The sequence below is a fragment of the Phyllostomus hastatus genome, unplaced genomic scaffold (genome assembly GCF_019186645.2).
Source record: "Phyllostomus hastatus isolate PE091 unplaced genomic scaffold, TTU_PhHast_1.1 phas_scaffold_182, whole genome shotgun sequence".
In the NCBI taxonomy this organism is placed as follows: Eukaryota; Metazoa; Chordata; class Mammalia; order Chiroptera; family Phyllostomidae; genus Phyllostomus; species Phyllostomus hastatus.
This window is the reverse complement of record NW_025334013.1, coordinates 6,563,988-6,578,909: the sequence shown is the minus strand read 5'-3', so window position 1 is coordinate 6,578,909 and position 14,922 is coordinate 6,563,988. Positions and strand designations below refer to the sequence as shown.

General features: G+C 55.1%; 1 protein-coding gene across 1 annotated transcript in view; it reads right to left on the bottom strand.

The window, feature by feature from the left end:
• DISP3 (dispatched RND transporter family member 3) overlaps nucleotides 1-14,922 on the bottom strand; it is a 44,131-nt gene that overhangs the window by 16,223 nt on the left and 12,986 nt on the right. Inside the window, exons 2-7 of the mRNA XM_045858451.1 lie at nucleotides 8,107-9,193; nucleotides 7,024-7,243; nucleotides 3,995-4,131; nucleotides 2,510-2,644; nucleotides 1,822-1,982; nucleotides 356-495 (exon numbers count right to left, since the gene is read on the bottom strand). Of these exons, the coding sequence (XP_045714407.1) occupies nucleotides 356-495; nucleotides 1,822-1,982; nucleotides 2,510-2,644; nucleotides 3,995-4,131; nucleotides 7,024-7,243; nucleotides 8,107-9,190 (1,877 nt within the window). The 5' untranslated portion in view covers nucleotides 9,191-9,193. The remainder of the gene's footprint in view (nucleotides 1-355; nucleotides 496-1,821; nucleotides 1,983-2,509; nucleotides 2,645-3,994; nucleotides 4,132-7,023; nucleotides 7,244-8,106; nucleotides 9,194-14,922) is intronic.

Here is a 14,922-nt window from a genome sequence, read left to right as displayed (position 1 = left end):
TCGAGTTGGACCTCCCTCAGTTAGTCCAGGCTCTGCTGCCCACTAGATGGGTGACCTAGGGAAACTCGCTCTGCTTCCCCAAGCCCTTGTTTCCCCATCTGTGAAATGGGCAGAATGAGAGGGCCTGGTTCCATGGCTCCCAGGGCAATGGGTACCAGTATAATCAGTGCCAAATAGCAGCAGGTGGTCACAAATGCTAACCACCCAACAGCAAGGTTCTCTCCTCCTTCCCTCGTGCCCTCAGCGGCGCCCAGCAGAGGGCTGGCCATACAAAACGGGCTCAACAACGAATCAAAAGGGCCTGTTGTGGATATTCAGGGGGAGGACACGCACCTGCCCGCCCTACCTAGCTCACCTGGTCTGGCAGGCGCCCTCTAGTGGTGCCATGTAGAGGCTCCAGATGCCCAGGGCAGCAGGCATGGTGAAGAGCACAGCCAGCCAGCAGCAGGACACGATGAGAGACATGAACAGGCCGAAGTCATGGACGGCTGGGATCTGGCGATGGAGAGGCAGAAGGGTGTGGGGCTGGTCGGGCCTGCAGCCCAGGGAGCCCACGGACTCTGCAGCCAAAGGCACTCTGGAGGCCAGACCGCTCCCGAAAGCAGGACAAAGGGACCCCGGCTGCTGGGAAGACAGCCACTGGCCCGGGAGGACACTGAAGGGCAAGGGCTGGTGCCAGGGGATGCGACGGGGGAGGAAGAGCCCCACCCCCAGAGCCAAGGCTCTTGTCTGTGCTGCTGCCCACTGCCCGGAACACGCCCAGCGCAGAGCAAGAGCCGGTCACTGACCCCACGGGAACCGGCTGGGTCGGCCCAGGCCGTGTGTCCATGAATGGGAAGGGAGGGAATGCTGCCCCATGATGGGACTAGGGAGCTGCGGCCACAGGGCAGTGGGTGTGCTCCGGAGGTGCGACAGGGACCTGCACGGGGGTGTGGCCGTCAGGAGAAGACTAGTCAACGAGCAGACAAGCCTTCACTGTTTGTGAAACACTTTCCCAATCATCTCGTGTCAGTCTCTGCATAATCCACACATGAGGAAAGTGAGGCTCAGAGAGGTTCAACAACCTGCCTGGGGTCACACAGCCAGGAAACGGCAGAGGTAGGATTTGAACTCAGCTCTGCCTGTTTCCTGGATGTGGTTCTCCAGGAGACCTGGATAATCCTAAAGCATCCAGGGGTTCCTAGACAGGATATTCGGCCCAGGTGATGAAATCTCTCAAAGACTCAGGCGGGCTCACTGCCTGTCAAGTTCCATCCGCGCCAACAAGCTGGCCCAAACTCAGCCCTTCCCCTGAGCCCGACTCAGAAGCCTGAAGGAGCCCGGGGTCAGCGGGAGGAAAGTCGGCGTGAGTGGTGACAACGCAGAATGAAGCTGCGGGGTGGAAAGAGTGCAGGGGTCAGGGGACTTGGTCAGGCTCACCACTTACCAGCTGTGTGACCTTGGGGAAGTCACTTTACCTCTCTGGGCCTCAGTTGATGGATATTAGGAAAATAGGGATGTAATGGTACCTTTGTCATAAGTTGATCACGAGGACTAATTGCAAAAGGGCTTTGGAAACTGCCGAATGCACTTCAGGGCGGATGCTGGATTACTTTTAATGAGCATTCGTAATAAATGCTATTTGTATTATTACAATTTTCCCATTTGTTAAGTCCTAGTGATGGTGATGAGTGACAAAAATGACTCCACCGACGTGGCAAGTGCCTGAGGGAAAGGCTGTGTGGCCAGAAGAGAAGGGGCCGTGGAGAGAGCGGAGGCCAGGGCCCGGGAGTGTGGGGGGGACACGGGGAGGCCAGGACAGGGGCGGACGGCGGCCCCCACCTGGGAGAAGACGTTAGCGGCGTAGGCGGCGGCCGTGGTCAGGGAGGTGAAGAAGGTGGCTTTGCCCGCCGTCTGGACGGTGTGGATCATCCGGAGCTGTGGGTCTTCCAGGTGGGCGGCCTGGCGGTAGGTGTTGATGAACACGAAGACGTCGTCCACACCTGCGGGAGGGAGTCCCGGGCCGGCAGGCACAGGCTCAGGACCACTCTGTTGTCTCCAGGATCAGACCCCGGCTGGGCCCAGACCGACCCTGAGAGGACCCCCGAGAGTCCAGGCTCCAGGGGAACCCCGCTTCTCAGACTGGAGTTGGGGAAGGCCCACCTGACCTCGGCTCCACCCGCCAAGAATCCAAGCCCCATTCTCCATGCCCTCTGGCCCACCCCAGCGCCAGCACTAAGCTCCTTCTTCCAAATCTTCGCCTCCTTCCCACCTTTCCTAGATTTCCCCACCATTCTTAACCTCTGCTCAGCACACTCGCCAGCTCCTTCCACCCCACGGGGGTTCACCATATACAGGGACCTGCCTGTCATTTACACTCTACCCCTCACCACACTCTGAGGCTCTGAGGTCTGACGGGGACTTTCTGGAGACTCCACGGGAGCCAGCCTTTGCATCCAGGGAGAAGCCTCTTTCCGGGGCAGAGCTCTCAGGCAGGAAGCCCGTCGCTATGGCAATGGAGGCCACTCACCAATGCCCACTATCACGAAGGCAGCCACACCATTGAGGATGCCCAAGTACTGGACGCCAAAGACCACGTGGTACAGGAAGAGGGCCACCAGGCAGCTGAGGCCGATGCTGGCGATCCCAAAGAAGGACAGAAACACTGGCAGAACAAGGGGACAGGGAATACAGTGGGGGGACCCCTCGGAACACACATCCCCCCTTCGGGTCCCTAACCCTGCTGGTCTTGCCTCACTCCCCCCACCTCCACATTGCAGAGTACCCTTCACCACCCCGTTTCTGTCCTGTACGGTTCATGCTCCAAGAAGGAGCCAAGCCAGAGGCCTGAGTGGCAGCGGGAGCCATCTCTGAACAAGGCGGTTTGCTCTCGGCCCTTCATCTCTGCAGAACTCATTCAAGGGCAAGTAGGAAATTGCAAACATTGTGCACTTATTTAAACGCCTGTCACCCCAGTAGACAGAGGTTCTGTGGGAGTAGGAAGTCTATCCATGACGTTTATCACCGGATCCCTGGCACCTTAGAGCACAGGTGGCAAATGCGAGGCCCGCAGGCTGAATCTGGCCTTCCACCTTGTTTCTACCTGGTGGCAGCGCCGAGCTCCTTGCCCCTAGTTAAGGAGAAGTTACATGTATACAGTCCTAAGATGACATTCGGCCCTTGGAAGGGACTGCAAGGCTGATGTGGCCCCTGGTGAGAACGAGTTTGACACCGCTGCTTCGAGCATCAGGCACAGAGTTGGTGTCCAATGAATATTTGCTGCATGGACGAATGAATGTCTTTTTAAAAATATTCAAAACATTTAAAAAACAGTACCAATCTTTCATTCATGTGCAACAGAGAGCTCCTACTGTGCACACAGTAAGAAGCAGCTAGAGTGCATGGGACGGTGGCGCTGGAAAAGTGAACGGGGGACAAAAATGTGGCTGATGTGGGACTGTAAAACTGTCCCACAACAAGCCCTGGCTGGTGTGGCTCAGTGGATTGAGCACTGGACTGCAAACCAAAGGGTCATGGTTTGATTCCCAGTCAGGGCACATGCCTGGCTTGTGGGCCAGGTCCCCAGTAGGGGGCACTAGAGAAGCAACCACACATTGATGTTTCTCTCCCTCTCTTTCTCCTTCCCTTCCCCTCTCTAAAAATAAATAAATACAATCTTAAAATAAAAAAAAAACCCTGTCCCATAACAAGGGAATAATCCATACCAAGGGTCCAGTTCTCCAGACTCTCCAAAACAGGGTTGCCAGCAAGAAAAAGGTGGTCAAAGGGCAAAATGTGACACTGTGAGAGGTGCTGGGGGCGGGGGGCCCTCAGGTAAGGCCCACCTGCCTCTGGACCTCAGTCTACCTGCCCGAAGATGGAAAGTGACTTCTGAGCACCCCTCCCCGCCAGCTGACACAGTGGACTGAAGACTATTTGTGGCATTCTTGAGAAGGAGGGCTTTGTCCAGACAGGAGCACCCTGAGAGGAGACGAGACCTTCAGAGACGCCCTACCTGAGCAGGAGGTGAGAATGTAAACAAGGGCGGCGATGCAGCTGCTGCTGATAAAGGCCAGGAGCATGTCGTTGTTGAAGGTTCTGCGTACTTCATAGTCAAAGAGGTCTGTGCCCCCATAAAGAACCTGGACTTTGCTGGGGGAGGAGAGGAGCGTGGAGAGAGAAAGATGGAAGTGGATTAGAGATGGCTGTCAACACTTGGAGGAGGACCAGGAGCTACCCACGCCAATGCGCCAATGGCAGATTAGACACAACAGAAGACAGGTCAGTGAACTGGAATACCAAACCACGGGGGTGGGAGGGAGACCTAGAAAAGAGCATCTGAAACACGTGAAACTCAGTGAGAAGAGCTAACATTTGTGCAATTAGCATCCTAAAAGGGAAAGGGACAGAAAGTGAGGGAGAGGCACTATTCAAAAAGACAATAGCCAGGAAATTCCTAAAACTGATGAAAGTTATCAACCCATTCAAGAAGTTCTGTGCACCCCAAGCAGAGCAAAGAAAACCGTGCCAACATAAATCTTAGTAAGACTGGTGAAATCAAAGACAAAGACAAAGTTTAAAAGCAGCCACAGGGAAAAAAGACAATCATTCAAAGGGGCGACAAAAAAGATTGACAGCTGACTTTTCCACAGAAACGACTGCAGTCATGGCACAATGGATTAACGTCTTTCAAGTATTAAAAGAAAGTAACTGCCAAATTATAATTCTATACCAGCAGAAACACTTCAAATAAAATACTTTATTTTACTTCAAAAATAGAGGTAAAATAAAGATGTTTTTTAGGCCAACAAAAGAGAACTTATCACCAGCAAGCCCACACCAAAAAAACAAAAACAAAAACAAAACTAAAGAGAGTGAGTGCTTCAGGTACAAGGAAAATGATTCCAGAGGGAAACATAAAATTGTAAAGTAATGAAGAGCAACAAAAAAGGTAAACATGTGAGTAAATATGAATGAATACCGACTCAGTAAAATAATACTATAATACTATAATGTCTCACAAGTTTAAAAATATAGAGTTAAAATGCATGCAATAAAAACGCAAAAGGCTAAAGGGTTATAAGTACAGTGAACTGTGTTCTATGATTCTAGTATTAACTAGAAAGTAGAAAAAGTGATAATTTGTATTATTCTGCAATAAATCAAGGTGCATGAGGCCATCTATTAGGTAACCAATAATAGAATAATAGAAAAGATTTTATTAATGCAAAAGAAGGTACTAAGTCAATTCTGCCAGGGGCCTGGTTGCCACCACTCCTATGAAGCTCTGGGGGGACAGAAAGGGAGAGAGAGGCTTTTCGCCCAGGGAAGGGGTTTTGCCTCTGCAGCTGAGCATATTAGGCAGAGGCAATCGCTGGTATTGGAAACCCTGGAGATCCTTCTACCGCCAGCCCCTCCCCGCTTCCTAACCAAGGCGAGTACCTTTCCCCAGGGCTCCTCCCTCCCTCCCTCCCTCCACACTTCCATCCACCCATCCATTCTCCCAGACAAATCCTTTAATAGGTGTTCTTGGCTCATTTCTATGAGCCAAGAACAATCCTAGCGCTCAACAAGCTTATACTTTATGAAGACATAATTAAACCAAACTTCCTCAAACTTTAATGGGAAACAGGTCGCCTGGAAATCCTGTGGGTCTAGGAAAGGCCTGGACATTCTGAGATTCTGCATGTCTAACAAGCCCCCCTGCTGCTGCAGGTGCTGCTGATTTGATGACTGTGCCTTGACTGACGAGGAATTGAACACCTACAATACAGGTGGCCAAGGGCTGCGATGAAACTGTAGCTCAGAGGGGTGAGAGAGCGCACTGAAACGCCCACAGCTGAGTGGCGTCAGTGGGGCCTGACCCCACATACATCGGACTCCAGAGCTTGTGCGAGCCTGTGCGGGCTCTTTCCTGCTCCCTTAGGGAGAAGGAAGGGCACTGTGGCAGTGGGTAGAAAGCAGTTAATCCATCCTCAGGGAAAAGCCTCCTGGGTTGGATCTCAGTGGATAAACAGGGCTTTTCCTGGCAGAGCAGGGCTGGGAGCAGCTCCTAATGCAGCAAAGGGCGGGGGAGCTTTGGATGAGAAAACCCGGATTTTAATCCCATCCTGCCTCTTTAGGGGTTTGTAATTTTGAACAACTTAAGGGTGGCGTGCCTCGGTTTCCTCGCTTGTAAAACGGAGATGATCAGAACAGCACTTACGTCACTGGGTTGGTGTGAGAATTAAAACGAGACAGTGTGTGTAAAGGGTTTAGAACAGTGCGTGGCACAGAGCAAGCGCTCGATAAATGTTCGCTCTGATTGTTACAGCACTGGCTCCATGTAATGAATGGACGAGTCACGGAAAGAACGTGCCGGGGGCTGACCCGGCAGGGCGGGGGACTGTCAGGCAGTGGAGTTGCTGGCCAGAGGGCTGACAGATGAACGATCTAATGCCCTTTGCTGGTCGAAAGCAGCCCAGCTGTATTCTCAGACACACACCCCAAGGCTTGGAGGATAAGCAAAGCCCCCACTGCCCCAAGTGCCCTCCGTTCAATCTCTTAGCTCATTTCCTCCTGACTCCAGAAGGGTAGCAGGACTTCCCCCTCCCCCCTTCCCCCTTGATACAAGTAGGAAAACTGAAGAGAAACGAAGTGACTGGTCAACTACCTCCCTGGATATTAGATGAAGAAAGGAACTCCTTAATCCCTGCTTAACACTCTTTCTAGAAAAGTCCTCAAGCACCACTGCAGGAGAAAATCAATACCCAAGAACTCCAGGGCAAGAGTTCCGGGATTCCCTACCTCCTCCCAAGTTATGTTCACTAACCGTTAGTGATGATCACGAAAAGGAGCCTTTGACAGGCCTGTCAGAGGGATGGCAAGGATGTAGCTGGCTCTGCCCCTGATTTGGGAAGAAAGGCTGCCCAGGAAAAAGGTTGCAGGGAAGGGGACCTGGGGCTTATGAGAAAGAAGCACCTGGAAACCAATCCCCTACCCTAATAAAGCCCTCCACTGGTATTCACATGGACAGGCGTGCACCGGTGTGGCCGGACCTCCTACCTAGTGGACTGCTTGGCCAGCATGGCCACGTAGGTGACCACGAAACTCTGAAACTTGGCCCGCTGCTCCTCCCAGCGATCGTCTACGGAGTAGTAGTTGGGCAGGGGTGCTCCGAACAGGATCTCACTGCGCAGGAGGGAGCTCTTGAGGTTTTCTGCAGAGAGGCCCTCGTCCACGTACCAGTAGAACTCGGGGTGAGTCATGGCCAGCTCCAGGGAACCTGCAGGTGCAGGGACGGGGGGGTCAAGGAACTCAGGGGTCAACTACCTCCAGCCCTCCAACAGGGCTATCCCACCCTCCTCCACACCTCACCCCTTCTAAGGAACTGAGAAACTCGCCCTCAAGCTGCCTCGAGCTGTTCCTAACCACACAGAGGGATGGTTTAGAGAAGTCCCAGACCTGCCCTCCAGGCGGCTCCCACTAAATTGATATTTTCATTCCTGTCTGAATCTCAGCTAATTCCAAGGCTCAATCTCTCCAGCCCACCTTCATCTGCCTGAAACCCTACCCACGCCCCCCTTTAAAAAGCACACCCAAGCCCCATCCCTACACCTGGCTTTGCTCCATCCTTCAAGTCCCATCCCTAATTTACCGCCAGCACGACCTCGGACTTCCTTCGACTCCAGCCACTCCCCTATCTTCCTCTGATTAGATGCCTGGCTCTTGTAACCCCACCCAGGCTTCCTGCTAACCAACCTTCTGCCCAAGCCCCACTCCATGCTCTGTCTGATTTGTCACAGCGGAACTCCCAACATCCCTCAATCCAGGGTGTGCCTGCCCACACCTCCTCCCTTGTCTGCCTCGGATCTCATCTCACACCGGATGCTGCTACCAGCCCTTCCTCACGGGATCCTCCGGCGTGCCCAGCCCTCAGCTCCAGCCCGACTCCGCTTCCCAGCCAAGTCTCTCCCCATCCTCTTACCTGCCTCTCAAGTACTGAACCAAGAGTCAAATCTCCCAATGAACCCCACTGAGCCCGGTCCCCAGTCCCATTCAGGCCTTGCGCTTTACAAGCCCCACCCCAGGCTGCTTCAAACCCCGCCACGCACAGGCCCCACCCCAAGCACACCCTGGTCTTCTCACCCCGGATGTCTGCCAGGTCCTGGCCCATGCCGTCGTAATAGATCTTGCCGCCCCTCTCGGTGGGGAAGAAGTAGGTCATGAGCGAGCTGGGCGGGGAGCAGTAGGAGTAGGAGCCGAGTGGCAGGTCCTTGAGCACTTCATGGGGCTTCCAGCAGAACTCCCTGAAGCCTGGATGGTCCATGATTTTGCGCTCAATTTCGTGGATTGTGACCAGGCGCTCACTGGTGAAAATGTTCCGTTCTGCATCGCCACGTGCCAGGAAGATAAGCTCGATGCGCCAGTGCGCGTGAGTCTGAGTGTTGGTGCTCACGTAGGAGCGAGAATAGTCCCAACGCGAGGTGCCCCGACGCGAGCGGCTCTGATTGGCCAAGGTGGGCGGAGTATCCACTTGGCACCGCCCATTCTTGTCCCGCCTCCGGTCCATCGGAGCTTCACTCTGGTTGGCTGCCAGATCCACCACGGTCGACTCCCGTCGAAGACGCCTGCTCCGATTGGCCGCTGGTTTCCCAGAGGCGGGGACGTCCCACGCCCGGCCTGGGCCAGACCCTGGGACCGCGGGGACAGAGCGTGGGAACCTGGCAGCCCTTCGCGAGCGGTTGCCGAGATGCAGCTGCTGCAGTTGCTCTGAGATGAGGCGCTGGAGTGTCTCCGAGGTGAAGTCAGCCAAGTCACGCCGGTTACGTCCCCAGGACCCAAACTGGGACTTAAGTGCCAGGGCAAGGGCATCGAAACGCTGGGATGCCTCGTGGTTTCGGATCTCAAAGGCGTTGTAGGAGATGTCGATGTCCAGCGGCGGGTAGTAGAGGAACATGAAGGCTGACAGCGCCATGGGGATGCTGCAGCCCAGGAAGAGCACCAGCCCCGCACAGCACGGATTGGTGAAGGCCCAACCCAAGGTACTCCAGAAGCCCGAGGCTGGGGGCCGAGAGGGCAAGGTCCAGTGCCGCCAGCAACACTGGCCCCCTGCCCCAGCTTGGGGCCCTGGCTTCTGGGCTCTCCTAAAGGCCTCGCCCGTTGCTTCCTCCTCTTCCTGCTCCTCCTCTAGCCACACATCCTGCAACAACGGGTCATCCTCCGAGTCCATAGCCTGCAGAAGAGGGAGAGTGTCAGCAGGCTGGAGAGAGGGAGAGGATGATACCATGGCTACAGGCAGTCGCCCAGCGGTGGGCATTAACCCTGCCCAAGCGTAACCAAGTACAGACACTACAATGGAATCGCATCAAGCAGGCATTTCACTCAACTGAACTCAACCACATGTGCATAAAACAAAAGGAAAAATCCTATTTGCCCATCACCCCCTCAACTAGATGTGGCTTTCAAGGCCACAGAAGGAGGCTCACAGCCCGAGTGTCAACAGAAGAGATGTTCCTCCCTGTGCAAGGGATATCCGAGGGAAATTTCGACGATGCACGATTTCCCAGGTTTTGCTGCATTCTCTGATTTTAGAACTCAAGGCCAATTCAGTGACTTTAATTTGATGAGCAACTGTAAAGTAACTTCTAGAAGTATCAAGGTAGAAGGGAAAGAACATGATCTTTGGGACACGAAGGACCTCCGTTTTGGTCCGGATCATGGGAACGTTGGCACAACAGCGAACCTGTCTGAACCTCAGGGTCTTTGTCTGTGGAACAGAGGTGGCCGTTCCTGCCTCACACGATTGTGGGGAAGGCCGAGGGTGGTAGTGCTCTGCAGCCTGTGCAGTGCAGGAGTTATTTTCTGTCACACACACAGATTTCTTTTGCTCCCCTTTGGGGACTGTAATGGGCTCAGCCATTGCCCGTGCAGCTGCGCCAGGGCTAGATGCAGGTTCTCCTCGTCAAGAACTCTCGGTACCTCCACGCCCCTTCTGTGGGACGCTGCAGCTGCGGCCACTGTTTGTCAGGCTCAGACCACTTAACATGCAGCTCCGGCAACGTCAAACCTTTGGGCATGGGCAGGGGCCCGGCATCCGTCTCCCCGAGACTTGGGAACAAGCAGCAGGGGGGCCCAGCAGGAAAGGGCAGGGCTGGGCAGCCTGAGGGCTCCAGCAGGGTGCCCTGAAGGCAGGAGGCCTTCTGGCATCCCCGGGCATGGCCTGTCCCCCTTGTCCTGCCTGCCTGCCCTCCGTTTGGACGGAGAGAGACTCATTATCCAGTTAGATGCCAGGCAGTGAGAGAAGGAAGCTAATTATGCCAGAGCTGGCTAATTAATGCTGCCTTTCCTATTAACATTCTCTAGAGTGCTCCATTTCAATTAGACAGTCTGTCCGGGAAGAGAGGGGGCTGCCGTTAGCCCAGGGAAAGTGAGGAAGAGAGGGTGAGGGGAAGGAGGGAAACAGAGACAAAGAGGCAGGACAGGGGAGAGATCAGGGGCAGAGACGAGAGGGGAATTCGGTGGGGCAGACAGACACCCAAATGGGGAAACAAAGAAAGGGACGATCTGAGTGAGCGAGGGGGTGTGGCGGTGGGCGGGGGAGGAAGAGGGCGCAGCAGGAGACTTTAAAGGGAGAGGGGCCTGGAAGAGGCAGGCAGGCTCCTGTAATATGCACGATTCCTATCAATGAAATAATTAAACTTTACCCTTTGCAGTGCCCTCAAGCGAGCCCGATGACGAGATAACGAACCGCGCAGAGGCTGATTTGTATTAGCAGAGACTCCCGAGTGTGAGCCGGAGGTGGCTCCGACTCACTCCATCTCCAAAGAGCAAAACCAAAGCTGCGTGTGGACGTGGGGGGTGGGGGCCCATGGGAGTCTGGGCCCCATTCCCAGCCTGCAAAGGAAGCCGATGGCAATATGGTGGAGAGGGATGGGGGCCACTTTGGCATTTTTTTCTGGGGATTAAGTCCATCCACCCCAGCCCCAAGTCTCAGCCTGCCTTTTAGGGTGGAACAGTTTACAACGTGTTGGCGTGTTACAGGGTCAAAGGCCAGGATTCTGGGTCAGTTACAGCAGCACCCCTTGGTGATTTGGGGGCTCCTCCATTCACTCCACTAGGAACGCCACTCCCTTCCCCAGGTGTCCAAATCTAAAGCACCTTTAAAGGCCTTCCTCAATGCCACCTCTGCCAAGAAGCCTTCCCAGATCTGAACACTCCACTCCCCAGCTGCTTGTCTAAGCGTCTCATCACACTTAGGGGCGGTAACGATCACTGAGGGGTGAAGAGGAGAGGCAGTGTAGCAGTCAGCGTTAAGAGCTTTGGGGGCAGACAGACTTGGGTGCAAATCCCAGCTGCATGCCATAGGGCAGGCAGTGCCGCCTTTCTGAGCCTCACCCTTCCCATCTGCAACATGGGGCAAATGGGAGTCACCACAGAGGCGTCGGAAGGAAGGTGTACACAGCAGGCCGACCACAGTGCCCACTAGCTACACACGCTCGGGACATGACAGCTCCCTGAAGGCTGTGACTCCTAAAAACCCACATGGCTCCTTGTATTGGCCAAAGGTGGCCTCAACAATACCAACCCCCTCCCCGCTCACGCGGATTCCCCGCTCTTGAATCTGGGCAAGCCACGGCGGAAGCGGTGCTCTGTGATTGTAGGGCTTCTACCACGCTCTCTTGGGGCGTTGTTTCTTTGGAGCCCAGCTGCCGTGCTGGCAGGAAGGCCCAACCAGCCTATGTAGAGACCACAGGTAGGAGCTGCCGCGGTCAACCCAGCTGACAGCCAGCACCCACCACCGGACAGGTGAGTGAAGACGCCTCCAGGTGTGATTCCAGGCCCCAGTCATGGAGTAACCCCCAGGCTGCAGGTCCTCTCAGGGGAGGCCCCCATACCGTGGGGCAGAGCTCAGCCACAGGTCCCTGCTCCGTCCTCGCCCACAGAGTCCACGAGCGTGATGTGCTCTGGCTGTCCTGCATCAGGAAGTGTCAGGACGGCTGCTTATGTAGCAGCAGTAACCACACCGATGCCATGGAGCCCTGTCTGACACGCGTGACTCCGTGCCCCGGGAGCAGCCTTTGCTGCATTTAAATGACCAGATAATTGGGCACAGCCATTCTGCCTTCCTGTGAGAGCGCCCTAGCCGGGTGGACATGAACTCCGAGGGGGCGGGGACTTGGCTGTTACGTTCCCTGCTGGGCTCCCATGGGCTAAGACTGGTGCTCATCAGGGGTTCGCTGAATGAAGGAAGGAAATGGCAACTCTGAAGACTCTGGCTTATGTATTAAGTAGCACTCCCCCCCCCCCCCCCAGAGGATGGTGAGGCGCCATTCAACATAAGCAGATGGCAGAGTATGGTTTTTCTGCCAGGTGGGACGGATCCTGAAGGGTATGAAATGGACTTAAGTTCTTTGCTTCTCATTCCACACGCCTCTTCCCACCCGAACGCCCACCTTCTCCGTCCGCTCCTGAAAGAAAAGCTGCCGCGTGGTAATCACACCAGATCGGTGGCCAAGCCACATGGCTCCAGACCTAGGTCAGCCACCAACTTTCTGTGTGGCCTTAGACAGGGCCCATCCCCTCTTGGGGCCCTGCCTTCCCTTCTGGGTAAAGGCCCAGGTCCCTCCAGCAGTGATGCTCCCAGAATCTCCAAGGAGCCCCAGTCTGCAGACCAAGGGGGATGGGCATCCCCCACCCGAGAGACCCCACCCACACAACGAAGGCCCGGCTGGAGGGGGGTCCGGCTCTGAAGCCACAACCACCTCCTCAGGTCCCTCCACAGGATGGGCTGCGAATCTCAAATTTGTTTTCCTTTCTCAAATGACGGGAATTGATTAGCTTAGCGAGGAGTTCCAGCTGCTGTCTGGAAGGATGCCAGGGGTGGCTCCTTCGGTTCCTGGCATTGGCTCAGACAAAGAGCCTAAAGTAGGACTGGTCGCGAGGGATTGTGATCACGCAGTGTGATCTCCTGTCCCTCGGTGTAGGCTCCTGCTCAGTGACCGACAGGTGTGATCTGCTGTCTGTCCCCTTGCCTCTGTCACACACATGCACTCAGAGGTGGTCGCAGTTAAACTCTGGGCCTCCCAGGGGCCCACGCGCCAAGGTGGAGACATCCACAGAACAAGGGCCCTTCGTCTTGGGAAAAGCAGGCCCTGGGACACCTCGGAAGGAAGAACCTGGCCTGGTTTCAAAGGCCAGGCTTGCGCAACCCGAAAGCCACATTTGTAGCATAATCCCAATTTTATAACAGAAAGACTAAACTAAATCCAGTTTAGAAGACTAAACTAATGCCTGTGTAAATCCACATACGCAGGTATTTAAAAAAACCCATTAACAGTGGTTCTCTCTGGGAAGGTTGTAGATGGTTTTTATTTCCTCTTTTATACGTGTCTGTTTCCAACTTTCTGCCATGACCAGGTACAGTCTTACTTTTACGATAGAAATACATGTTATTTAAAGATAGAACAGTGAGTATGTGTGTGGAAGAGAGTTTGCTAACAGCCTTCAACTCTTCGAGGAGTTCCTGGAATAGACCTGGGAGGAGAGACAACACGCTGAGTCGGTTCAGGCGGGGGCAGGAAGGATCCTGGTGAGAAAGCAGAAGCACCTGGCGGGGCGGGGCGGGGGACACCGTCGGCAGACGCCTGCCCGGCCGGCGGGGGAGTGAGTGTGGTGTCTCCCATTCCCCTGATGGAGGGAGGAAGCAGACCCCGGCCCATCGGACCCAGAGGAGACATCGGGGCACATCCGGCCCCACTCCTTCGTCTCATGGACGGGGACGCTGAGCTTTGCAAGGAGAGGGGACCTGCCCGAGGTCGTATGTCAGTGTCAGAGCCAGGACGCTCGGCTCAGAGGAGTGTTGGATCTGCTCCATCGCCAGATCCCGGGAGGCGTTGGTGGCAGCCCCAGGGAACAGCCGGACCCAGAGAAGATGGCATGTGGACCTAAAGAGCCCCAATAGGAAAGCTACTTTATTCCTTTTTAAAATTTCCATTGAATGCATTGGGGCGATGGTGGTAAATAAAATCACAGGCTCCGGGTGTGCAATGCTATAACAACATCATCTGTAGATTGTGCTGCGTGCTCGCCACCCCCAGGGAAGCTGCTTTCAAGGTCTGGGGAAGAAGGTATCCTTCAAGTCGCAAGCCAGATGGCCGTCCCCATCTGGACCCCGTGGGGCTTTGGGAGCCGCAGCATGGCCTCGGGCCACCCCCAGCTTCCCACCTGGCCCGGTTCTCTCCGGAGCGGCCCCCCCAGGGATGCGGCCCCAGCCCATGGCCCGCCTGCAGCCCCGCTGACAGCTTCCCTCCTTCTCCGTGGCCCCACCCCAGCCAGACTGTTAACGTGCAATCAAAAAATCACATTAGACATGCAGATTCGACTTAAAATATGTACCGTAGATGCATATACGATTGAATGGCAATTAGGAGCTAATCAGCTTTTTCTCCCAGTCTCGAGGCTTTTTGTCCGCCCCCCCCCCCCCATCCAGCTCTGCTCCTGGGAAATATCTCGGGGTCTTTGGTTCTCGGACCCCTGGGCTGGGTCGGGCAGAAGTTCACAACGCGGTATTTTTAGTTGAAGAGCTCCGTTTACCCCAAATATGCTAAAGTGGGGGCACTGTGCCCTGCTCTACTTCCCAGTGGGGGGTCCCCCCTGCCCCTTTGGGGAGTGCAGCTCGTCCGAGGTGGAGAAGGCAGGAACGGGCTGAGGAGGGCTCTGTCCTTCCAAGGTGTCACCATCCTGAGTCCTGGTCCCCATCTTCCTAGGGTCTGCCACCACCCAGGGGCCGAGGCTACGTGCCCCCCCTCCAGGACCCCCGCTTCTTCTCAGAGACCTGGGCACTCCGTCTCAGGGCAGGAGGCTGCAGAGCAGCGGAGACATGGAGGCAAAGTTGGGGCAAATTCGCACCAATGGGGTGCAGGCATAAGTTCAATTAGCTCGATGCAGACACTCGGACATCTT